This window comes from Nannobrachium achirus (genome assembly GCF_963921795.1).
Source record: "Nannobrachium achirus genome assembly, chromosome: 7".
Taxonomy (NCBI): domain Eukaryota; kingdom Metazoa; phylum Chordata; class Actinopteri; order Myctophiformes; family Myctophidae; genus Nannobrachium; species Nannobrachium achirus.
The window spans coordinates 66,782,961-66,809,312 of record NC_137816.1 but is presented as its reverse complement, the minus strand read 5'-3'; the positions used below and the strand labels follow the sequence as shown (position 1 = coordinate 66,809,312).

At 42.2% G+C, this 26,352-nt stretch overlaps 1 protein-coding gene across 1 annotated transcript; it reads right to left on the bottom strand.

The window, feature by feature from the left end:
* Window positions 1-1,472: 1,472 nt before the first annotated feature.
* On the bottom strand, window positions 1,473-22,176 carry snx1b (sorting nexin 1b; the record flags this gene model as incomplete). The annotated part of the gene is made up of 15 exons (XM_080730406.1): window positions 1,473-3,517; window positions 4,564-4,635; window positions 4,747-4,827; window positions 5,498-5,641; window positions 8,804-9,009; window positions 11,524-11,617; window positions 13,446-13,559; window positions 14,666-14,741; window positions 16,402-16,480; window positions 16,585-16,726; window positions 17,291-17,334; window positions 17,542-17,608; window positions 19,322-19,458; window positions 20,168-20,321; window positions 22,033-22,176. 15 exons carry the CDS (start codon window positions 22,174-22,176, stop codon window positions 3,467-3,469), a joined length of 1,605 nt encoding a protein of 534 aa, XP_080586532.1. The 3' UTR covers window positions 1,473-3,466.
* Between the last annotated feature and the right edge of the window lie 4,176 nt (window positions 22,177-26,352).

Genomic DNA, 26,352 nt, shown 5'->3' with positions numbered 1-26,352 from the left:
ATGTAGATCAAAATCTACAGAGTAACTAGTAACTGAAGTTCTGAAATAAATGTAGTTAGTGGAGTAAAAATACTATATTTGGATCCGAGTTATAGAGGAGTAGAAGTCAAGTACAAATACCTCACATTGTGTTTTTTTGAGAGGCTCCCAACAACAACAACAACAACAACAACAGTAAGTAAATGTACTTAATTACTTTCCACCATTGTGAACAGGGGCGTCAATTGGGTATGGCAGGGGTATGCAGCTGCCATACCATAGCTGGGTCCAGGGGGGAGATAAAAGTTATAGTTCTAAATATAAATTCACGAATGTCTCTTGTCTATCTGTGCTGGTTATTAATTATGTTGGGTAAATAACAGTAAAATAACTACAAATGCAAAATGTAACAAAATGGTCACTTTAACAAGGAGGTACTATAATTATATTTTAGGTATATATATATATATATATAATTATATATTAATGTACTTCTTAAAATAAATGTATCATCATGTCACCAGTCAAGTTGCCAAGTTGCCATACCTTGGGTTTTTTCCTCAACTGACGCCACAGAGTGTGAATTAGCCTGCTAGCACAGTGTGGCTAACCCATAGGCTAACCAAGCACTGAAGGCTCTCAAACAAACCCAGCCTCACCTTCAGTCTGGATAGGATGAGTTGGTCCTGTCCTGCTACTACACACAGTATGGCGCTGGTCGCTGGGAGCTCTCATGTAAAGGACAGGGTGGTCTCTCACTCTGTGGTGTGCTGTGTTTTCACACTGACAGTGGAGTGTCTTCTTGTGTTCCCTTCATTCTCTTCTTGTTCATCCTCCTCATCCTCATCTACCTTCGCTGCTCGTGAGATTCACACCACACACACCCGGAAGCACAAACACCACGGCACGCCCGCTACAGTGTAAACATTTCCGGGTCACACAATCACACATATAGGCCTACATGTATACTAATATGTGTGCGTGTGTTTTTGCTGTAAATGTGTACATATAATATGTGTACATGTATATGTGTGTGTGTGTGTGTGTGTGTGTGTGTGTGTGTGTGTGTGTGTGTGTGTGTGTGTGTGTGTGTATATATATATATATATATATATATATATATTATATATATACACACACACACACATACATATATATATATATATATATATATATATATATATATACATATACATATACATATACACATATACATACACACACACAGAATATAAGTATAAGCATGTTTTTGGTCTCATTCTTGATCTGAATTGTAAGTAATTTTTTACATTGGGTGCTGGCATCTTTTTATATCATATACTACTACAGTGCCAGTAAAGTTGTCAGAAGTGGTTCGACGATATGGCTGAAAATAAATAAATAATTATCCATTAAAACAGTTATCATAAATCATTAGTTATTGAAAAGTAAACAAACTAACACAGTTTAACCAATTATATTTATTCTTAGTTTACATCTACCAGTAGGGCAATTTCAGGAAATGTCGGCCGCAAATGACAGTGGTTACAAAAATAAAGCACATTCTTTTTGGAAATATATGACAAGACAGAAAACCTGACTCACAAATGTTGGACAAGAAATATGGACATTTATCAATTGCGTGTCAAAATACAAGTGTCCTTACTAAACCATTTACTCAAAAGTATGTGCTGGTAACATTTTGACAATGATGGTAGGCTACATGATTTAATTCAAGTACTGTACAGGTTTAGGTCAGTAAACGATGTCAGAAATGGTTGAAAATCTGTTCAGTTGGGCTTCATCACCATTTTAGTGATGGATCAATGAATGGCCTGCAGCCCTCCACAGACACAGATCTATATACTAGACAGGGAAAGAGAGGTTCCATTCAGATGGACATAACGGCATTTCAGACAAATTTCCATCAATACATCTGGTAATTGCATTTCAACAACAATGTGCGCTCACTGTAACCTTCACCTCCTTTATCATTTCATGCAGCTATGACAGGCTTTTAAACATGCACTAGTAGTAAACCGTAGTAGTAAACTAATAGTGTGCAAATTAAGCTCTGCCATCAATATTAATATGCTGCCTCTCCAACGGTACAATGCATTGTAGTGCACCAAAACATGCCTTGCATCAATTCATCTTCAACTGTAAACCATAAACATATAGTTACTATAGGGCAGCAACTCATGTTAACAACACTTAAATACCTTATACTGATCTGAGCAAGAAACATATATATCTCAAAGAGATACAGTGGCTTTTACAAACACTAGCCAAATAATCTCAATATCAGTGGTTCTCAAACTTCTTCATGTCAAGGAAACTCAGTGGTTCTCAAACGTTTTCATGTCAAGGACACCCAAATGTATTTGGATGCAGAAAAATATATGTATTTTGTGCCAGGTAGTACCCCCATACAAGATTTGAATCGTTTGTCACTTTTTTTCCCCTCCAATACTTTGTTTATTTCTAGGCATACTTCCCCCTCTATAGTTAGATGTTGGCACACTGTCACATTAAAAGGTCTTTTCAGACCACTTTATTCAGTGGGAAGTAGGGCTGGGAAATTAACTGAAAATATATCGATTAACCCTACTTAATGTAGTTAATCAAATAATAGTGATATTTTTTATAGATTTTTTTTTCAATTTCTTGTATATCAACAAATCGACACGAAAAACCTAATTTGAATAGATGTTTTAAAAATCAATTGGGGGGGGGGGGGGGGGTTACAGATGAAGAGACAATTTAATGACTTGTAAGACCTTTTTAAATACCCCAATTAAAAAAGGACCATTACTGCATCAAAAGTAAACAACAAACGGGCGGCAGTGGCTCAGGGGTAGAGTGGCCGCTTGTCAACCCGAAGGTTCCCAGTTCGATCCCAGGCTTCTCCGTAGTTACTGTTGAAGAGTCCTTGAGCAAGACACCGAACCCCTAACTGCTCCCGATGAGCAGGTTGGTGCTGCGCATGGTTCCCTCTGGTTTCATGGGATTGGATGATTGTAATGCATCTCTGTAAAGCACCTTGGATAAAGGTGCTGCATAAATGCACCATTTACCAACTAACTATAAAAAGAGATCAAACACTGGCCAAATTGTCGAATAATATAAGAAAGAGGCAAACGTTTTGAAAATATCCAATCTACAAGCTCACAATGCCTCGCAACGCAACCCTTATCAGTGTAGGCGGTAGGGGGGTCACCGGTTAAAATGTGATCATTTTGGGGGGTCATTGCCTGAAAAGGTTGAGAACCACTGCTGTATATCATCTTAATGCAGACAAGGTAAACAAAGAGGTATGCGCATGAAATATGCTCAAGTACTGCAGCACATACATATATCAAAAAGCCGGAAAAGTACTACAATAAAAAATACAAATATAGTGGATGGATGAAGGGTTCATCTGTGTGGCAATTGTCCTCTCAATTCCTGGCCAGGATGTACAAAAAGGCAGTTGAAGGTCTTTACTAGTAGAAAGTCTCCATATTTGTTAAGCTATTGCCTTTGCTTCTGGCAGGAACGCCTCCCAAAACTTTACAATCTGGAACAAAGTTAGATTTAGATTAGTAAGAAGTAAGTTAGTGAAGCCACAACAAATCTTTCTGGCTGCATGGATGTCAAACTAAGATTGCGTGATTAAGTTTATTTGTGCATCATAATCTGCACTGATGGTGACGTTTTGCAAATATTGACTCACTTAATTATTCAGGATAAGTTAGAATAGAGAAAATGTAACCATACTTGAAATCTAAAAATAACAGAAAAAAGTGTTTTTTTGTGTATGATGCTCTGAATGAATGATAAATCACATTTTAAATATTAAACAGAGTGAAACAGTTTTTGATGACAATATGCTCATTTATTAAATTGCAAACAATATGAACTGAATTGTCATCTGCATGAATAAAACTTCAATGTATTTATTCCCTAACCCAATCAGACAGATGAGAGCAATGACTACGGCTATCTTGTCTGAGGTAAGGTAGGATAGGACAGTGTAGAGTACTTATCCATTCCTTTCATTTATAGAATATATGATGCAGTGCTGAATGATGCACTGCAGCATAACATTAATGGCCATGACCATCATAATGTTTCAATCCTCTACATTTCAGAATCCTGATTAACTTGCCAACAGCCTTGTTACAAGTTGTTGTAGATCTGGTGCTACTGCTAGTTTAAGTTTTGTCCAGAAGCTTTGGTGGAGAGATAGCGAAGGCCTAATGTGGACATTAGAAACCGGAACTAAGGATGTCACTAATGGTTAGTTGACCATTCCATTCCATTGGACAAAAGACTACTCTCATGCAGACTCCACTAGTCTGTTTGACACAATTACATCTCCACATCTCGCCAGATAATACTATCCAGGTCCAGGACAATGCAAAATTATTATGAAACTTAACCGTAAAAGTAACCGTATAACCGTAAAAGTAACCGTATTTTTCAACGTCCCTAACCTGAACACAAAACACTGTATAACTGTTTTACTATATTTTGTTGTGTCATGTGGTGGAATGAACCTGTTCAGGTTGGAATAAGCTCTGAAATACAGGCCCTGTATTACAATTTCAGATCACATATTACCCGTTGCTGGGACTGTAGCATTGACTCCAAATATCTCACTATCTGGCTCTTGAAGTCCTTGGCCTTCTCACTCTGAAAGGTAAACAAGGTTTGTTTTGTATTCCTCACCATTGTAAAACCCATATCATTTTGTTTAAGTGCCATTTGGCTTTTCAAGTGTAAGAGTCCATATACAGTACGTACCTCAAACCTAAGCACTTCCTTGCGTACGGTCACGCCAATCCTGTCAAAATCCCTCTCGTACTGAGTGACTCTTGCTTCCCACTGAGAACATGGAAGAGAAGAAGAAATGAAATGGTCCCAGTCCAGAGCACATTACCACCCCCCCTCCCCCCTCCTTCATTCATGGCCAATAGTTAATGTTTATTTAACCCATTAAGACCTGACAAATACCTACAAATGAAGAGATCCAGTGGAACTATAAGACAAGTCAGTTTATGCTTGGTTGCACTCGGGTGTTCCGTTCTGAAAATAGCTGATCTACAAGCTGCAGCGCGACGTGTTGTAAGCTTGTAGATCGGCTATTCTCAGTATGCAACCAAGTGTAAAGACTGGCATTAGGACGCCATCAAGGCCTGCCAAAATACATTTTTTACGACAAAACCAACTGCAAAATATAGTCGACTAAAATCTCACGACATTTAGTCGACTGAAACTAGACTAAAACTAAAACATTTCAGATGACTAAAATGTGATTGAAACTAAATTAACCCATTTAGGCCTGAACACATTATGACACATTATGACGCAATATTTTATGCTTTAAATATAAAAAAGATTGCAGATATACAAGCTCACAGCCGTGCTGTGAGCTTGTATATCTGCTATTTTTCACTGGTTAAAGCATTCAATAATTCTAGGCCTAAATGGGTTAAATCCTATTCAAAACACTACAACTAAAACTAAATCCAAAAGTCCAAACCAACGCCGTCACCTCGGTGATCTCGTCTTTGGCGTGGTGCAGTTTGTCCGGCTTGTTGGCCCACAGTAGCTTGGCCTCGGCCTCCCTCTTCTTCTGGAGCGTGCTCTGAGCCTCCTGCCAGCGCTGCCACGCACGTGTGCGCTGATCAAAACAACCCTGTGGACACACAGAGGACCGTTTAACAACCCTATGGACACACAGAGGATAGGGGTGCAGGAAAAAAATCGATTTGAATTCGAATTGGGTTTCTAACATGGTAAGATTCAGCATCGATTCTCACGTACCTACCTAGAATGTGTGCAAGCATGAATAAATCAGACATGTTGTCTTGGATTTACCTTTGTGTGTTTACATTACTGCAATACGTTGATAAAACCTTTACAATTATAAAAGCCACGTAAATGTACTCTGCTTTCATGCCAGCAGACTGGAGTAGATCCTGATATCCTATTAATTGAATAGAGAATCATTTTGAATAGAGAATCGTTTTGATTAGAGAATCGTTTTGAATAGAGAATCGTTTTTAAATCGGAAAATAATCGTTTCTGAATTTGAATCGTTTGGATTTGAAAGAATCGAACAAAATCGTGAATCGTGACCCCAAGAATCGATTCTGAATCGAATCGTGGGATACCCAAAGATTCGCAGCCCTAACAGAGGACCGTTTTTTTTTTTCACAGACGTGTTTGGTTGATTGCAGGCCTTGACAAGACGGTCTCCTGCCCGTCAGGCAAGTACAGGTCATGTTGCAATTGCCCAAAGGTCATGCCCACTTGACCACAGCGTAAAGCGTCCATTATAAAATGATAGGTAAAATTGTATTTACCGTTCAGTTTTTAGTTTAGGCTTTGACTTTTTACATAACAGGATAAAAACAGCTCTGGCTAATATAAATAATAATGGTTACGATTGATTTAAGTATACCAGCATTGACAATACTATTGACTGTTTTCAGTGCTGGCCCTTAGGTATACCCTAGTCTGGGATCACTTCACTTCTGGGGCTTGTAACCGGTCTGGAGCGGAAACCATAAAACGTCATGTTTTAGTATTCAAAGGACTACAATTTGGCCGGAACTATCCACCGGAAACAGTTTTAACCCAAAATAATTCCCCTGCGCTCAAGGACATACTTTTAGGGTCTACCTAACATTTGTTTGGTATATGCATCTTTTAGTCCAACTCGTAGCTACTGGAAAGACTACACTAGGCTACTGGAGCATTTTAATAGGGATTGGGGAAACAAACGGAGGGAACCAAATCAGAGCGACGCGGCTTCTTCTAGTGGTTTCCGCGTTGGGCGGAAACCAAACGGCCTGTTGTGAACGAACACCAGGCTTTCCCCCAGAAAGCCTGGTAGGCGAGGTTAGGTATACCCCTAGTGAGAGCGAGATACTTCGTCTCGTCCTAGGGAGATTTGTACAATATCAAGCGCACCTTTCTTGTAGGGATGTGCATGACTGACCAAAATCAAAGTCGATTATTCAACTGCTATTAATAGTGAATATATACATAAATATAATCTCTCGAGACAGCCTCAGGGAAGAGAGACAGACCGATAAGTGTCGCCCTTTCTTCTTTGACGATGGGTTCCCAGATTGACATAAATATGACTTCATACTAGGTATCCTATAAAATGTAGTTACAATGGGAAGGGTTTGTATGACAATATAGCATAATATACCTTAGGCGACCGCGGTTTTCCCGGTGAACCTAAGCGCAACGGTGGGGGCCGATGTTGTGTGCATTAGCGCAAGATAACGATAAAGGAAATCATTAAATGGAAACATGCAATACATTTCTGAAAAGCTTACTAGGCTTTAAAACCTGGCGAAAACAGTTGCGTGCATTAGCGCAAGATTAGATGAGGATAAAGGAAACCATTAATAAATGGAAAACATTAAATTAACTTCTGAAAAGGCTTCTAGGCCTACACTAACCTACTAGTAAAACTAGTGGAACCGCGATCTTGCCACACGTGAAATTGTGGTTGTAAACAATAACACAGACAATATAAATCCTTATTAGTCTAGTAGTGGGAAGAAGGGGTTATCATCATCATGGCCCCAAATAACTTTTAATTATGTTGGCGACGAGTCTCTTACGAAATCGGCAAGAGTGCCTCTCAATACATAAAGCTATATAACCTCCCCATCATCGGCAATAATCAGTGGTGTGTTCCCCACGCCAGCTTTGACTTTACGTTCCCCACACTCCCACGCCCCCACCGACGTGCTTAGGTTCACCGGGAAAACCGCGGTCGCATACCTTAGTGCTTTTGTGTGGAAATAAGAAAAAGTCCCCCTCCCCCTCTGTGTTGCCTAGAACTGAATAGATTTTTGGGGTCATGTGATCAGTGACATACGGAAGGTGTACTCTTTAGTGATGGGCAATACCGTTCATTTCAGTGAACGTATCATTTCGTTCACGTTCACGGTAATGATCCGTTCAAAAGATTCGTTCAAATGATTCGTTCATAGCGCGATCGTCCCGTGAAAAACACAATCGCGGGAGCGTTTTTATTACGTCGCGAGTACAGCCCGCCGTGGCGTCCTGTCTGCGGGCCGGGGCTATGAGGGGGAGGGGTGGGGGTGTGAACGAAAGTGTGAACGACCCATTTCAGGGATTTGAACGAATCGTTCACGAGTCATGCTAATGATTCGATTCTTATGAACGAATCACTCATGAACGACACATCACTAGCCCATTTAGGCCTGAACACATTATGACGCAATATTTTATGCTTTAACTATTGAAAAATAGCAGATATACAAGCTCACAGCGCGGCACCGAGTGCCGCGCTGCGAGCTTGTAGATCTGCTATTTTTTTTAAATCGTGAAAATTAGATTTTTTGACCCGATTACATAAGTGTCTTTTGAATCCTTCTAAGATTTTTTGAAAAACCGATGTTTGTATGTCAACAATCTGGCCAGCCATCGTCAAAGAAAAGGTCCTTTTTACTTAACTGGAGCTCAGTTAGTCTGTTCTTGAGAGACTACTATGTCAGTGGTTCTCAAACCTTTTCATGTGAAGGACACCCAAAATGATATTTATTTGGCCACGGACCCCCATCTCAAAATATCTAGTTACAGGGACCACCCAGAAGCAAAATTGAGTTACAAACGTCGGCTTTGAAAATACATATGTTCAAAGATTTGCACACATTTTCACGACTTTTTCAAAAATAGCAGATCTACAAGCTCGCAGCGCGGCACTCGGTGCCACGCTGTGAGCTTGTATATCTGCTATTTTTCACTGGTTAAAGCATTCAATAATTTTAGGCCTAAATGGGCTAGAGCAGAGCAGAGCAGAGCATACCCTGACGGCAGCCATCAGGCGGATGTAGTCGGCCAGCAGCTCAGCCAGGATGAAGAAGTCGCTGGCTGCCTGGTCCTGGTGAAGCTGCTCCATCTTGTCCTCCACCTCCGCCAGCTGAGACAGGGCCCGGGACAGAGCACTGTTGTCCTCAGAGGTGCCCAGCATGGCCAGGCTTTTAGCAAACACTGCCGTGTTCCCACACAGATCTAGAGACAGAGGATGAGAGAGAGAGAGAGAGAGAGAGAGAGAGAGAGTGAGGGAGAGTGTGAGTGAGTGAGTGAGTGAGTGAGTGAGTGAGTGAGTGAGTGAGTGAGTGAGTGAGTGAGTGAGTGAGTGAGTGAGTGAGTGAGTGAGTGAGTGAGTGAGTGAGTGAGTGAGTGAGTGAGTGAGTGTGTGTGTGTGTGTGAGTGAGTGAGTGAGTGAGTGAGTGAGTGTGTGTGTGTGTGTGTGTGTGTGTGTGTGTGTGTGTGTGTGTGTGTGTGAGTGAGTGAGTGAGTGAGTGTGAGTGTGTGAGTGTGTGTGTGAGTGAGTGAGTGAGTGAGTGAGTGAGTGAGTGTGTGTGTGTGTGTGTGTGTGTGAGTGAGTGAGTGAGTGAGTGAGTGAGTGAGTGAGTGAGTGAGTGAGTGTGTGTGTGTGTGTGTGTGTGTGTGTGTGTGAGTGTGTGTGTGTGTGTGAGTGTGTGTGTGTGTGTGTGTGTGTGAGTGAGTGAGTGAGTGAGTGAGTGAGTGAGTGAGTGAGTGAGTGAGTGAGTGAGTGAGTGAGTGAGTGAGTGAGTGTGTGTGTGTGTGTGTGTCTGTTAGGGCATTCACCAAATATTTCGAATATTCGAATATCAAAGTCACTATTCGACGCTGTTCACCAAAGTCGAATATTCGCTTTTTTTCTTTAAAAAAATAAATATATATATATATATATATATATATATATATATATATATATATATATATATGTATAACTATATATATATATATATATATATATATATAGTTTATAAAGCTTGGCTAGATAGGAAGTCATAAGAATGAGTTGTCAATGGTTCTCAAACCTTTTTAGGCCGTGACCCCCGAAAAAAACATATTTTAACTGGGGACCCCCACCCTGACAAGCACTTGAAATCGTAGGTATTACATTTAATGTGACTCGGTTCCGCAGACAAATATTGTGAAAATAGCAGATCTACATGCTCACAACGTTTGTGAGCATGTAGATCGGCTATTTTCACAATGTTCGCCTCTTGCTTACTTAATATTTGAGTTTGACCAGTCCTGTCGAATATTCGACTATTCAAATACTTTGAGGTTGAATAATTCGAATACTAAAAATCACTATTTCGTGAATGCCCAAGCGTGTGTGTGTGTGTGTGTGTGTGTGTGTGTGTGTGTGTGTGTGTCGGGGCACAAAATACAGTACATGTATGTTATTGCCAAAGACCATGATGGGGGAGAAACATCATCGATGCCTTTATGCACCGTAGAGGCCAAAGAGCATAACTGGTGCCAAAACCTCCCAAATGTTCACTTTTCAGAAAATGTAAAAACATCCAGCTCACGTGGTGTTGGGAGGTTTTGGCCAAAGTGCTTTTCACAACTTGTCATTGTTTCAATATTTTTTTAAACCAACACACAGACGTAAAGGGTGTTCAATAGCACCCTTTGATTTATAAAGTAAAGGGTGTTCAATAGCACCCTTTGATTTATAAAGTAAAGGGTGTTCAATAGCACCCTTTGATTTATAAAGTAAAGGGTGTTCAATAGCACCCTTTGATTTATAAAGTAAAGGGTGTTCAATAGCACCCTTTGATTTATAAAGTAAAGGGTGTTCAATAGCACCCTTTAAACCAACACACAGACATAAAGGGTGTTCAATAGCACCCTTTGATTTATGAAAAGAAAGAGGGCTGAACAGGTGGAGTTTACATAATCGCCTAAGAGCAATTATTTGAGATAAATCACAATTATTTGAGATCAATTGCAATTATCTTAATTATCATCTTATCATAATTGTTTATATTTTTCCTCCGATTTTTGATTATGAAATATTAACATCGATTCTTCAAGACCCTAATGATTAATCGAAAATCAATTAATCGTTGACATCCCTACTTGATACAGGATTCCCCCCCCACTCCTTACCAAATGTCTTTGCCAAATATAGCTGATCTACAAGCTCACAACGCGTTCGGCCCCAGAATATGGATACTGCGGTTCCAGCGGGTATTTTGGTCACAATTAACCTCGCCCACCAGGCTTTCAGAGAGAAAGCCTGGTGTTCGTTCACAACAGGCCGTTTGGTTTCCGCCTAAACCGCGGAAACCACTAGAAGAACCGGCGTCGCTTTGATTTGGTTCCCTCCATTTGTTTCCCCAATCCCTTTTAAAATGCTGGAGTAGCCTTGTGTAGTATTGCCAGTCGCTAACAGTTGGACTAAAAGATGCAGATACCAAACACATTTTTCAAAAGCCAAACTACTCCGCATCGAGGAGTTTATTAGGTAGGGCCTAAAAGTGTTTCCTTGAGTGCAGGGGAATATTTTGGGTTAAAACTGTTTCTGGTGGATAGTTCCGGCCAAATTGTAGTCCTTTGAGTACTACAACATGACGTTTTGTGGTTTCCGCTCCAGACCGGTTACAAGCCCGGAAAGTGAAGTGATCCCAGACTAGGTCACAATAAGTGTGATATTTGAAATGTTCATATCGTCCCATCCCTAAATGTGGGACTCACCTTTCCTGTGAGTGACCAGGGAGTCCACCATGGTGTGGAGCTTCCTCAGCTGCTGTTCCTCATTCTCCACCACCTGGAGCTTGTCCTCAAACCACTGGGACACAGTGACATTAGGAAGTTTAAACCACTGGGACACAGTGACATTAGGAAGTTTAAACCACTGGGACACAGTGACATTAGGAAGTTTAAACCACTGGGACACAGTAACATGACATTAGGAATGTTGCAGTAGCAACATGTCTGGTTCTCCTCATAGTGGCTCGAGCAATTGATCTGAATTTGCACACATGCATTGACCATTAACATATGCACCCAAAGGCTACGTTTAGTTGAGATACGGCAACTGGTGTACAACTCATTTTCAACATTGAACCAGAGATTCTGAATTCGGGCTATGGGAGCTATCATCGCCATGGTTACAGCCCCCCCCCCCCCAAAGCTATGGGCTGAATGAAATCAAACTGCACTGTTAGACAGAGAGAACGCTGCAATTATATAAAGGATTTAATTTACGGTGTCCACACAGTGGGAGTGGGAGGGGAGCTGTGGAATGGATACCAACTTCATGGCGACGGGTCACATGCGTGTGTCTAATCCAGGATGTATTATTAAGCTTTGCTCAAACAGTTTCAACATGTGTGTTTGTGTGCGTGCGTGCGTGCATGCATGCGTGTGTTTGCGACGACTTAGCCTCGGAAACCCAGGCTTTTATAGCGACGACTTGACGTGTGCGTGTGTGCGTGTGTGTGTTGGAATTGTTGCAGGTACAAAGTTACTTTCCATCCCTGATATAATGTTCACAGCGTATAACCCAAACTCTACACATACTCTGGGTGCTCATATCCCTGGACGGGCATAGAAAGGGACTGTTCATAGAACTGTCATTTTATCGGTATAGTGGTGGAATCTCACATAACAAACAACAGCTGAAAAGATACTATAATGTTGAGCTGGTTTCAACTTCAGATTCAAGTCTACAGATATGCTGTGTAGCTTAGGGTTGCAACGGTATGAGATTTTTAACACCGAAAACCGTGTCTGTGTCAAAAGTAACACCGCGGTTATCGGTAACACTGTTTCAACCACCATTGCGTGTCTTGTCGTCTTGTGAGCACTCAGTAGCAGCCAATGCTACCTCAAGCTACAACAACTACAACAACCATCCGACCATATTAAAAATTCAGCTTTGTAAAAAAGCAACAACACTGTTAGTGTTACAACAGCCCCGCGTTTTCTTGTTTCTTGTCTAATCGTTGTTTTTCTGCCTACTGCGCGCTGTGACATTATAAAGCCACAACTTGTCTCCGAACGTGCCCTGCGAGTGGGGACGAGACATCATGCAGTCTGATGGGCTGTGCCTCGCCTCGTGGGTGATCCGTTGATTCTGGATCTGTTCTCGACACTCCCACAGAAGGAACGGCTCCCGGCCTCCCGCGATTGAGAACCGAATCCCATCGTTCATTTAAAAGAGCTGTTCAAAAGAGCGGAATCGTTGGCGAACGTCACATCTCTACTGCGCTCCTCGGGGCAGAGAAGAGCAGCGGCTGAGTTTTCTTTTTATTTAACGGTGTTATCGGTGTGCAAGTAAAGTGTTGTGCTCGCTCACCGGTAACACCGGTAACACTGAGTACCGCTGCAACCCTAGTGTAGCTTTGCATCTTCTGCAGCTGCCAGTGTAGACGGCTGGACGCAGCATCAATGTAAGTTGATTGTGACCAGCCTACAGTATCTCCCCTCTTTTCCTTTAGTGACTTTGTATGTATATTGTTTGGCATTCGTAGTGAACTCTCTTTGGACATCCACCCAACAAAGATTGTCTTAATTCATGTTAATTACCTTATTTCAAGGTCACAAGTGCATTACAGCAAGCTAAATACATATTAATGTCAAATTAAAACATTCAAAATGATAAGCCCCCTCACAGTGTCAGACTCGTTGATTTTGATGGTCATCTTGTTGACAGCATCCGACGCCTTGTTGATCATCTTCATGAAGCCTGCACCACTCAGTGCTTGGGTATTCACTGCTCTGGGTAGCTGAAAACACACACACACACACACACACACACACACACACACACACACACACACACACACACACACACACACACACACACACACACACACACACACACACACACACACACACACACACACACACACACACACACACACACACACACACACACACACACACACACAGCTAAAATAATTTAGTAAATTACATAAATCCACAACCTAATGGAATTTAGATTGACGGTCAATTGTCAGACAAATAATTGTGATTATCAATTTGTGTTTTTGGCATACCTTCTTAATCCATTATTAACTCATTCTGGGCGATCCCCGTAGAAACCGTAGATTTCCCGCTGTACCGCGGTGCCATGCCCGTCGATCCCGGAAGTTTAATTAGCTTTAATCATTATGAAAGGATTAAAAGTATTATCGCAGATTTTCGCTGATTCTGGCTCTTTAGGCCGCCCCCCTAACTGTATCCGGTCATTTCCGGTCTGGACCGGATCTAGCTTTCCGTATCCGGTCTGAGCCTGGGCCATAGTCCCGCCTCCGTTGGTTCACAGTGTAACAGAAGAGAAAGCTACTCGGCGATGGAACACTCGTTTTTCAATCGGATTTTTGCGTTTGGAAACTTTGATCCAGTCTCTACACGCCTGGATTATGATCCCCGCACATATCGTGTGTTTTGTGCGCGAACGTGTCCACTTGTTACCATAGCGCACAGTTGGCTTTTTTCAATGTTTTTTCATGTAAACACTGGCGGATAAGCAGGGATACAGCGTGGCAACGGATATGTCTATTTCAATGGGTTTTTTGTTATTCGAAAGCTTGTCACCGAGTCTACAGTCTACTAGATGAGTCGCGCACAGATTGTGCACGATGCGTGCGCGTGCCCACGTTAAAAGGTAAGGACAATTTGGCAGCTGCTTACTACAGCTATGTTTAAAATGGCAGCAAAATTGTTAACAGAAGAGAACATGCTTTCAGTTTGCGTTGAGCCTACCCCTACCTAGTGATGTAAAACAGCTGACCAGATGGTGACCAGGGTGAGCTTGTTCATACAAAGCACATCATTATGAAGTGAAGAGAATTGGGCATTTATGACAAGTGTGGTGTGGTGGCAATACCTCATCCCTCTCTAAGAACTCACGGACATCAGGGTCTTGCAGGAGTGATGGATGTGACACTACTCTCTGAAGATACCTAAAGAGATCATAGCAGCATGTGTATATCATAACTTACATTCATATTAACAATGTCTTATTAATGCACAGGGGCCAGTGTGATGCTTCAGGAGGGAATACCACTAGGCTTAAAGGACAACTTTAGTTTTTTACAACAAGGGTTCATATTTTAGATTGTAATTAAAGAATATAAAAGATGAGTGTTAAAATTATTTCATTTACTTCTTTCTATTGTTTTAGAGATTCTTATTTCAGTGGTTGGGGGCATGCGTACAAGTGGCTAAATATGTCATTTTACACAGAATAAGCCCATTCCCGAGATACAACGCAACCTTTCATGGTTGGATGTGACTTATGGGGGCTAGGAGTGTTACTGTAAATAGCAATAAAGAAACTGCTGGCTTGTGTCTAAAAAGACATATTTAGCCACTTGTACGCATGCCCCCATGCGTACGCATGCCCCACATTTTAGCACGGTAAACGCAATAAAACAATAGAACGAAGCAAATGAAAACATTTTAACAATCACTTTTTCTTTTCTCTAATTACAATCTAAAATATGAACCCAAAGTTGTCCTTTAACCGGTCCCCAAGCTAAGTGTCTGTGAGCACAGAATTAGCACATTTGACAGCTGTGTAAACACATTAGCCCTAAAGCTTTGGGTTTAACCACTTAAACCCTCTAGACTTGTGTAAACACATTAGCCCTAAAGCTTTGGGTTTAACCACTTAAACCCTCTAGACTTGGTAAACTTGACATGGTTTGGCCCTCAGTGTGTACATGCCATGGCCCAAGCTTTTTCTCTCTTCGCCAAAAACAGCCGATCTACAAGCTCACAACGTGTCACGTCAGAGTCCTGCACCGGGCCGGGGCCCCGCGGGTACCCGCCGTGTGGCGGGGGCCCCGCGGGTACCCGCTGTGTGAAAACGGGCTGAATAAATACTATTATAAATCTGCGGGTACAGGGACGGGCGGTGCGTGACTAAACACGGACGGGCAATATTTTATTGTGAAAACAGACAACTGTTTCTGCCTAAACAATGTCACTGGAGCGCACACAGTGAGCAGCTGGACAGAACCACGGCATGCATACAGCACTGTTTCCGCCTAAACGTCAAGTCACTCACAGGAGCGGCTGGAGGCTGGAGCCCATACAGTCACACTCAGACTCGCCTGCTGCTGGCAGGACACACACAACACACAGACACACAGCACGCACTAGCACGTTAGCGCTTGTTCTCATCATAGCAAGGGTGGTTTAAAAGGCTATCTAAAAGAATTAAGAGTGGCAGCCGACATGACGTTTATGCACTGTATATTGCGTCACAAACAATGAGGACGGCGTGCGGGGACAAGTACGGTGCCATTTGGAAGCACGCACGCACGGCTGTAAGCTATTTACTTTAATGCATGTTGGTAGATGGGCGGGAGACGGGTCCATTTTTTGACGGGCGGGCGGATCTGGTTTTGATTTTTATACAATCACTGGTAGCGGGTCGGTCCACAGATCTGATTAATGGCGGGCGGGGCTGGCGCGGGTTGTAAAAATTTGACCTGTGCAGGACTCTGTCACATTGCGATGGTTTTTGAGCTTGTAGATCAGCTATTTGGGCTAATGGTCCCCATGGGTTCAAGTGGATCATTTGGACACTCTTCATTAAGCATGCATCACCCTCACCTCTCCAGAGCTGCTCTTCTCCTCTCCACAAACTCCACAGATGAAGAGTCGTCCTTTCCAACTTTCACTTTTGTCATTCCTGTTTGGACCAAGTTAAGCACGACAGTGAATGAACTAAAGACTCACCAAATGAACTGGCTTGTTTGGTGAATATCAACGCAACATGAGGACAATACAACCCACCCATAACACTCTTCTCAGGGGGTGGTGGAATGACACAGCCATTCAGTGAATGCTTGACTGACAGCTTCTCGTACAAACCCAGGAAGTCGCTGAAACGCCTCCTCACTGAAAAGGTCTTGTTCCTGAACATTGGCAAAGAGGTCTGGTGGAGCAATGGACCAGAAGGAAACAGTGTTAGAAGTTTGGACATTCTAAAAGGCAACGCATTCTGGAAATCACAGGGAAATAGGGATGGGACGTTAATTGCCATTATCGTAATAAAAAACACTCAAGATAATCGTGTCGTGGAGATTTAATTTATCGTGAAATCGTCCTCCGTCATGCACTGGGATCAATTCACCTTTTATTTGCCGAGCTGCATATTATCAGGCACCACTTAAACCCTCTAATGGTTAAATGGACCTGTAAATAATGTACTTCGTTTCACTCTCTGCCAAATCTCTTCGCCAAAAAATAGCTGATCTACAAGCTCACGTGTCGCTTTGCCACGCGTTGTGCGCTTGTAGATCTGCAATTTTTGGGCAAATGTTCTACCATGTTTTGTTTATCGCGATAATATCGTAAATCGATTTTTTCTTTTCTTGACATTTTCACATTGTCCCATCCCTAAAATAGACATCCTAATCCTAATAATATATGTTTGGTGGATTTTGCAGCTAAATGGTGACAGGGAATGTAATAGATGTATTGGAATTTCCATGCATACCCGAGTGGATACTTTGTAAGCCAAGTACGCATTCATGCCATCCCCTGCGTGGAAAGATTACAATGGCAAGTAACCAAGATGAGAGAGAAATATTCTGCTAATTTGCTGGATGCTTGCAATAAAACCAACCAACAAACAAACATTTTACATTTGCGTGCATTATGACAGAAATGCAATACAGTCTTAAAACAAAACAGTGCAGGCATACGATGACTGAATAACCTTCCTTGAGCATAGAAAATGTCACTGACCAACTTTCTCTGGGTTGGTGACAGCAATATCCACGTCAAAACTATCCTCAGCCTCTGCCTCCTCCAACTGCAAAGGAACAAACAGTGCAATACGTTTTATTTTAACACCATTTAGGGCCTAGAATTATTGAATGCTTTAACCAGTGAAAAATAGCAGATATACAAGCTCACAGCGCGGCACCGAGTGCCGCGCAGCAAGCTTGTAGATCTGCTATTTTTGAAAAAGTCGTGAAAATGTGTGCAAATCTATGAATATATGTATTTTCAAAGCGAACGTTTGTAACTAAAAAAAGGACCTTTTCTTTAACGATGGCTGGCCAGATTGCTGACATAGAAACATAGGTTTTTCAAAAAACCTTAGAAGGATTCAAAAGACACTTAAAGTTGTACCATGTAACTTTTTTTATAAAACAAATCTTAAAATTGTCCTAACTGTTAAATCGCTAAAGTTTTAGAACACCCACTCCGTTATTTTCAGCTTCTGAAGCCTTCTCTTTATATGTTTTCTATGATCCTGGCCGTGGACCGGATTTCGCGCCAAAATGACGTAATCTGCATCATCTGTATACGTTGTGTATACGTTGCCCAATCACATCGCCGATCATGCACACATGGTACACTACCGGCCAATCACAGCGCATCTTGAAGTGGGGTCGCCATATTTGTAGTCGCCCGTGTGTCTCTTTACTCAAAAGGTAATCTCGCCTACCAGGCAGGGTGAAGTAGTCCGTTTCTCCGGAATGCCTGAACGCACAGGAACCAGGGACCCCTCTAAAGATAGCTCTCGGCGTTGTGGAGGCAGACGCGGGGGTGTGAAGGTACGAAAAACGGGCGAAAGACGCGAACGCGACCGCGGTTTGCTATAGGGCTACTGACCACTAGTTGAGCATCTTACACAGTATAGCTTTAAAGAATCGGGTCAAAATTCAAATTTTCACTATTTTTCCAAAATAGCAGATTGTGAGCTTGTATATCGGCTATTTTTCAATAGTTAAAGCATAAAATAATGATACACCATAATGTGTACCGCTCTAAATGGGTTAAATATATGACAATACTAATAAAACCTTGATGGCAATATAATAGGTACGTTGCGGAGGGATATGGAATCAAGTTTTGTCCAGTAGTATATAATGTGCTACAGTGTGTCATGGGTATACTTCTTCTTCCTTTTTTCTTTCTTTTTTAAATCAAACATTACGCCTGATTTAATTAATGAATTCATTAATTACTTGCCCACCAAGCTGTGCTAGTGGGAGAATGAAACAAGAACATGATTAGACACACTGCTCTTAAAGGACAACTTTGTTTTTTTACAACAAGGGTTCATATTTTAGATTGTAATTAGAGAAAAGAAAAAGTGAGAGTTAAAATGTTTTCATTTGCTTCGTTCTATTGTTTTATCGCGTTTACCGTGCTAAAATGTGGGGTATGCGTACGCATGGGGGCATGCGTACAAGTGGCTAAATATGTCTTTTTAGACACAATAAGCCAGCAGTTTCTTTATTGCTATTTACAGTAACACTACTAGCACCCATAAGTCACATCCAACCATGAAAGGTTGCGTTGGGAAGGTTGGGAATGGGCTTATTCTGTGTAAAATGACATATTTAGCCACTCGTACGCATGCCCCCAACCACTGAAATAAGAATCTCTAAAACAATAGAAAGAAGTAAATGAAATCAATTTAACCCTTATCTTTTATATTCTTTAATTACAATCTAAGATATGAACCCTTGTTGTAAAAAACTAAAGTTGTCCTTTAAGCCCTGCCCTGTACCTGCTCTGTGGACTTGTGCTGCACTGCTGCTGTGCTGGCAGTTAGCGAGGAGGCCGGTCTAGATGCAGTGGAGGTGGGCATCTCCTGCCTGGATGCACTACTGGCTTCCCCTGTGGTCAGCTGCTCCACAGGTGCTTCTAAGTTACAAGGAAAACGTGTCATTTCTTCAACCTCACGATGCATACTCCACTTTTAGAGACACATTCATTTCGGTTTGGCTCTGTCTAGTCTGGAGCGGAAACCACAACACGTCATGTTGTAGTACTCAAAGGACTACAATTTGGCCGGAACTATCCACCGGAAACAGTTTTAACCCAAAATAAGTCCCCTGCGCTCAAGGACATACTTTTAGGGCCTACCTAATAAACTCCTTGATGCGGAGTAGTTTTGCTTTGAAAAAATCGTCTGGCATATGCATCTTTTAGTCCAACTGTTAGCGACTGGCAATACTACACTAGGCTACTCCAGCATTTTAATAGGTATTGGGGAAACAAACGGAGGGAGCTAAATCAAAGCGACGCCGCTTCTTCTAGTGGTTTCCGCGCTTTAGGCGGAAACCAAACGGCCTGTTGTGAACGAACACCAGGCTTTCCCCCGGAAAGTCTGGTAGGCGAGGTTAGGCTCTGTCCAAACTACAACATGACGTCATTCAGAGGTTCGGGGGGCGAGTACCGTCATTAATTCGGCTGTTCGGCGCTGCCGAGATTGTGTGACTCCCGAAATAAGTTCGGCTCTAAAAGTGCAGTATGCATCGGCCCAGAGCCAGGATAATAATATGCTGAAAACAATTACGAAAAGGAAAAAAAGCGTATCGAGGGCAATGTGCTGTGAGATGACTTGCAATACCTCCAAACAGATCCTCATCACAGTGAAGGCCATTGGACCTGGAAGCTGAGCTGAGGTTTGGTGCTGTGCTGCCCATCTCCTCTTCTTCACCAAACAGTTCTGGATGTTCCTCACTTGAAGCATCTGGCTGGATGCTGCTAGCCACATTGTTGCTCTGTTTGTTAGAGGAAAATAACAATGTCCATAATGCACTATTAGTGAGTTGGGCTCTATATTCTGATAGTAATCATTTTGATAAGAGTCTTCAACGTTTTCAGACCAAGGACCCCTTAGTTGAGAGAGAGATGAAGCAGGGAGGGACCCCCACAACCTTAGTTTTCATAGATTCCATATAGTTTAATCGTTTGCATAATCAGTCTATTTTGGATTCGTGTCAATTTGTGTTTTCAGATATTTAACCACTTGAACTGTCAATACTTAACTTGACATTTCACTCTGTGCTTAGTCTGCTCTTTTTCCCCAAAACACCAAACGTCTTTGCCAAAAATAGCTGATCTACAAGCTCACAACACGTCGCAGCACGAGGCATTGTTCCCCCTGTATCTCCACCAGCTCTTTAGTAAACTGAAAATCAATTTTCAGTTTAGGATACCGTTTTTAACCAATCAGGAGAGAAAACACTTACAGAATACGGGATAAATATGTGACATTTTGAAGTGATGGCACAAAGAGATTATCAGACAAAATTGGAACTTGAACAATAAAATTGAAGCTAAATGGGTACTCCCTATTGATTGGATGAAACTGACAGCCGATCTGAAACAGAATTTTCTAACCCTAACCCTTTTAATATCTGGAATCTAGAGTTGCAATACCAAACCTTGACAGAGCCCATACATCTAAACAGACCTATCTCAGTCCTGTCTGATTGTATTAAACAATGTTAAAATAACCAACATAGCATCTGTACTGAAAGCTTGAATTATCCTCTATCTATCTGCAAAAGTGTTTGTTTGATAAAATCCACCGTAGACATGTTATGAAATAACTTTTTGTCAAGAAATTCCGTGCAGGTGATTTGGAGTTTGATAGTCTGCAATTATGTACAGTGCATCTTCACAGGCTAACATTCACATCATGCATTCTTTACACCCCCCCCCCCCCCTTTTTTTTACAGTTAGCCAATAAAAACAAAAAACAAAAATGTGCCAATTTTATATCAAGGTGCCCAGATGTCCCCCACCTATCCTGTATCCCTTGAATATAGATAAGCAGATGGTTGGGTGCAATGGGTGGGATCAACAAGTTCTATCAGTCAAGGAGCATACCTCCCAGTTAGATACAGTATCGTCAAAGCATACCTTTATTCACTGTCTTGCTTGCGAGGGAAGGGGGGGGGGGTGGGGGGGGGGGGGGAGTGTGTTTTATGCTGGTGTTTCAGTCAGAGTGTATCAAAGGGTGCGTTCGGAAATGCGCACCGGGTCCGGGTGTGTGCTCAGTGTAGCGAGCATATATCTATGGTAGTGAGTGCCTAAACCCAACCCTAACCCTAACCTCAGTAAAACTATGCCTAAACCTAACCATAACCCCTAACCGGTGCGCATTTCCGAACGCACCCTTTAATACACTCTGACAGTCTGACTGAAACACCAGCAGAAAACACTCTCCCGAATGTTAAGAGCGTGATGCAAAAGTGGTGACTAAATTACCACACTGTTATGAAGATTAAGCACGTTTTTCAACGAAAATGAAAACAACACTTCATTTTAAGAGCCATTTCAACGTGTGCCTTTTTTGTGATGAGGTGAATTCCGTGTCGGTAAAATTGGGTCAGTTTAACAACAAGTTCATGTCAACTTCCTCGCTCAGCCAACCTCAACCACCATCCTATTAACGTTAAAACCCTTTCAAACGGAATACATTACCCTGCAAACAAACACATCCGCTCCCTCGTCGCTGTCCCCATCTTCTCCCCCCGAGTCACAAAGTCCTGCTTGTTGATCCTCTGCTGCAGGGAGAGGAGGAGGTTTAGGTTTAGGTTTACTGTGCTGCTCTGAGCCAGACGCCATGTTCCTTGTTGTCAACTTTGTTGTGAGGGATGGATCGCTGACGTCACCGGAAGTGCAAGCCGAGTGTTTCTTCATAGTTCTTTGTGTGGAGCAGTTTGCATAATACTGCCCCCCTCTGTTGGATCTCAGTCAGGAATAGGTCTATGTGGGGTCCACCCTATATTCCCCAGGTTCTATCTATGTTCCCCAGGTTATGTTCCCCACTTCCCCTTCAAAAAGGTTCTATGTTCCCCAGGTTCTATGTTCCAGGGACGTGCTGGGCCCCTGATTCAGCCCGGGAAATAGAGTTGGAGAGGCCCTCATTGCACGCTATATAGAGAGATCTCTCTCTATATAGCGCCAAATGTCCAAAACCCTTTGTTTTGTTTTTATCATTTAAAAAATGATTTAAACTAGTGAAAACAGCCGATCTACAAGCACACAACGCCTCGCACCGCGAGGCGTTGTGTGCTTGTAGATCGGCTGTTTTCAATACTTTTGTGCGACGGCCTTGTGTGATGAAGCAGGGCTTTACTTTGCGAAAAAAATTACAAATTTGAAACTTGGAGATACAAGGTTCCTGCCCGACAGTAGCTATTTACTTTGTTGGACGCCCAGCCCCCAAAATGGAACGAAGGCCGACATTTTATTTAATTTTTTTTCCTAATAGTCGGCCTGGACCGGCCGGGAATGAACCGGCCGTTCGGGAGTTGTCCTGCTTTTCCCAATGGCCAGCACGTCCCTGCTATGTTCCCCAGGTTCTATGTTCCCCACTTCCCCCCAAAAAAGGTTCTATGTTCCCCAGGTTCTATGTTCCCCACCCACCCTCTCCCAAAAAAGGTTCTGTGTTCCCCAGGTTCTGTGTTCCCCGCCCACCCCCAAAAAGGTACTGTATGTTCCCAACTCAAATGCAGGAAATGGTGGGACAGCTGGGCACTTAGAACATGTGGGCAATCTTAATTTAGGTGCCCACTTGTCCAGTTGCACACATATATAGTGCTCAGATGTCTCCACCCCAAGTGCCTCCTCTTCCAGGTGCCCACTCGTCTAAATGCCCACATGTCCCTAGTACCCAGATGTCCAGGTGCCCACTCGTCCAGATGCCCAGTCATAACAAAAATATGGTGCCCAGATGTCCCTAATGCCCCCCTGTCCCACTAGCATTCATATTTTCTCCTCATTGTGTTCTGTTGTGTGTATTTAGAGTTGTTATTAATAATTTGAAATGAATGTTTCCTGCATTTTTGGATGAGCGCGGGGAACATAGAATCTTTTTTTTTGTGGGGGTAAATGGGGAACATAGAACCTGGGGAACATAGAACCTTTTTTGTGGGGGTAAATGGGGAACATAGAACCTTTTTTGTGGGGGTAAATGGGGAACATAGAACCTGGGAAGCATAGAACCTGGGGAACATAGAACCTGGGGAACATAGAACCTTTTTTGTGGGGGTAAATAGGGAACATAGAACCTGGGGAACATAGGACCTGGGGAACATAGAACCTTTTTTGTGGGGGTAAATGGGGAACATAGAACCTGGGAAGCATAGAACCTGGGGAACATAGAACCTGGGGAACATAGAACCTTTTTTGTGGGGGTAAATAGGGAACATAGAACCTTTTTTGTGGGGGTAAATAGGGAACATAGAACCTGGGGAACATATAACCTGGGGAACATATAACCTGGGGAACATAGAACCTGGGGAACATATAACCTGGGGAACATAGAACCTGGGGAACATAGAACCTGGGGAACATATAACCTGGGGAACATATAACCTGGGGAACATATAACCTGGGGAACATAGAACCTGGGGAACATATAACCTGGGGAACATATAACCTGGGGAACATAGAACCTGGGGAACATAGAACCTGGGGAACATATAACCTGGGGAACATATAACCTGGGGAACATAGAACCTGGGGAACATATAACCTGGGGAACATATAACCTGGGGAACATATAACCTGGGGAACATAGAACCTGGGGAACATATAACCTGGGGAACATATAACCTGGGGAACATAGAACCTGGGGAACATAGAACCTGGGGAACATAGAACCTGGGGAACATATAACCTGGGGAACATATAACCTGGGGAACATATAACCTGGGGAACATATAACCTGGGGAACATATGACCTGGGGAACATAGGACCTGGGGAACATATAACCTGGGGAACATAGAACCTGGGGAACATAGAACCTGGGGAACATATAACCTGGGGAACATATAACCTGGGGAACATATAACCTGGGGAACATATAACCTGGGGAACATATAACCTGGGGAACATATAACCTGGGGAACATAGGTACGGTCCCGTGTGCTTCTTGTGTTTCCTGGCTTTGCCCTGGATAGGCTCCCATAGTGTCTGGGTGCCTGATGCAGTGAACCTGGTAGTGGTAGATCCCCAATCCCCATAGGTCCACGTTCCTGATGTGGTCCGTCCATGTGACACCCAGTGCCATTTGTAGCATTCTTGTGTAGACTCCATCCAGTGCTCTTTCCTGTTGTGCTGTGAGGGTCCATGACTACAGACTTTACTTTATTTGGAGGGGAGACTAGTGTATATTAATGGACACTACATAAAGCAATGTAAATATACCGGACTTAGCAAGAATGCTAAAAATTCAATCCGTAGTCCCCACATGAAACACAAAACAAAACATATACCAACAATAACAAACTTACATCAAGAGAAGACACCTAAAACACATACATACAAGTATGCTACTATACTATTATAAGAACCCTACATTTGTAGAAAGAACGATTAAAAACTATACTATACATCAGGGGTTCCCAAACCTTTTTGGCTCGGGGCACCCCTATAAATATTTTTTTCATCCGAGGCACCCCTACATTATTATATTCCTAATTCTCACTCCCACCTTATATTAATATAGGATATTTTAGCGATTATATGTGCGAGGAAAAAAAGATAATAGCCATTTTGGTTAGAACTGACTGAAAATAACTTTGTGTTGTTTAAAATGATACTAAATATATTTGTAAATGTCCAAAAATACATTTCAAATATTATCAAATCATCTGGACTGCCATCGCGGCACCCCAGGGTGCCCCGTCACCCACTTTGAAAACCCCTGCTATACATACATGTGCTATTAAGACTATTTAGACTATACAATGATGATATGGCCTAGATTCTGGGAGAGGAAGTGACAGCCCCTGATATTGTCGTGTCAGGATAACCACCATTAGAGTGTCTGCAAAACAAAGGAGATGATCATGGACTACATGATGAGGCTGTTAGGGGTCCCCATTGATTCACCTCAGTATGGGACTGCAATGGAGAGACTGAGTGAGCACTGCTTCAACCTTTTCTGGGGTTTAAAGGTGCTGTAAGTGATACAATAAGTATTTGTGTTCAAAGGATAACGCTCTATATTATGATAGTATTGCTATAATGTTTGTTGAGTAACAGGGGTCTCCGTGAATACTGAACACTAATAGCAAAGATTCCTATAGAGACCAATTTAACACTTGCTTACACCAAAAGTATCACTTTTACACCCCCTTATTTAGTCTTCCACGGGCTGAAGATGTTCTGCATGGAATCTAGAATAGGCCTACTGTGCAACTTCTGAGAGTGTCGTGATTCCTGTCTGGGTTCCTCACTGCTCCTAAAGGATATGCTCCCCCCACAAGTGCACGTATCTGATAATTAAAACAAAGCACATCACCGGATGGAAGGGACAGACACACACACGTCTGTCTGTCTGTCTGTCTGTCTGTCTGTCTGTCTGTCTGTCTGTCTGTCTGTCTGTCTGTCTGTCTGTCTGTCTGTGTGTCTGACAGGTAGGTAGGTAGATAAATAGTTTCCCCACTCTATCCTCTGTATGTTGGCTTATGTATTAAGATGATGGTATTTGAACGTACTATAACCGCTATGATCATTTCTACTCTCTCATTGTAAGTGGTCGGTGTGAACAGTTTAAGTATCCTCTATATCTGAAAGCATATAAATGTATGAAACACAAAGCAGCAAAGAATGAATTATATTGAATGAATGACTTGGGAAACAAATCTTAATTTTAATAAAACGGTGACACTGTCTGCACGTAGACACTTTATGGTTTAATGCATTTCAACAACACTTGTAAATCCAGAACTGAAATCAACTGTAACTAAAAGCAGACCCATGCTTTATTGAGTGTGCACAGTAAGCAC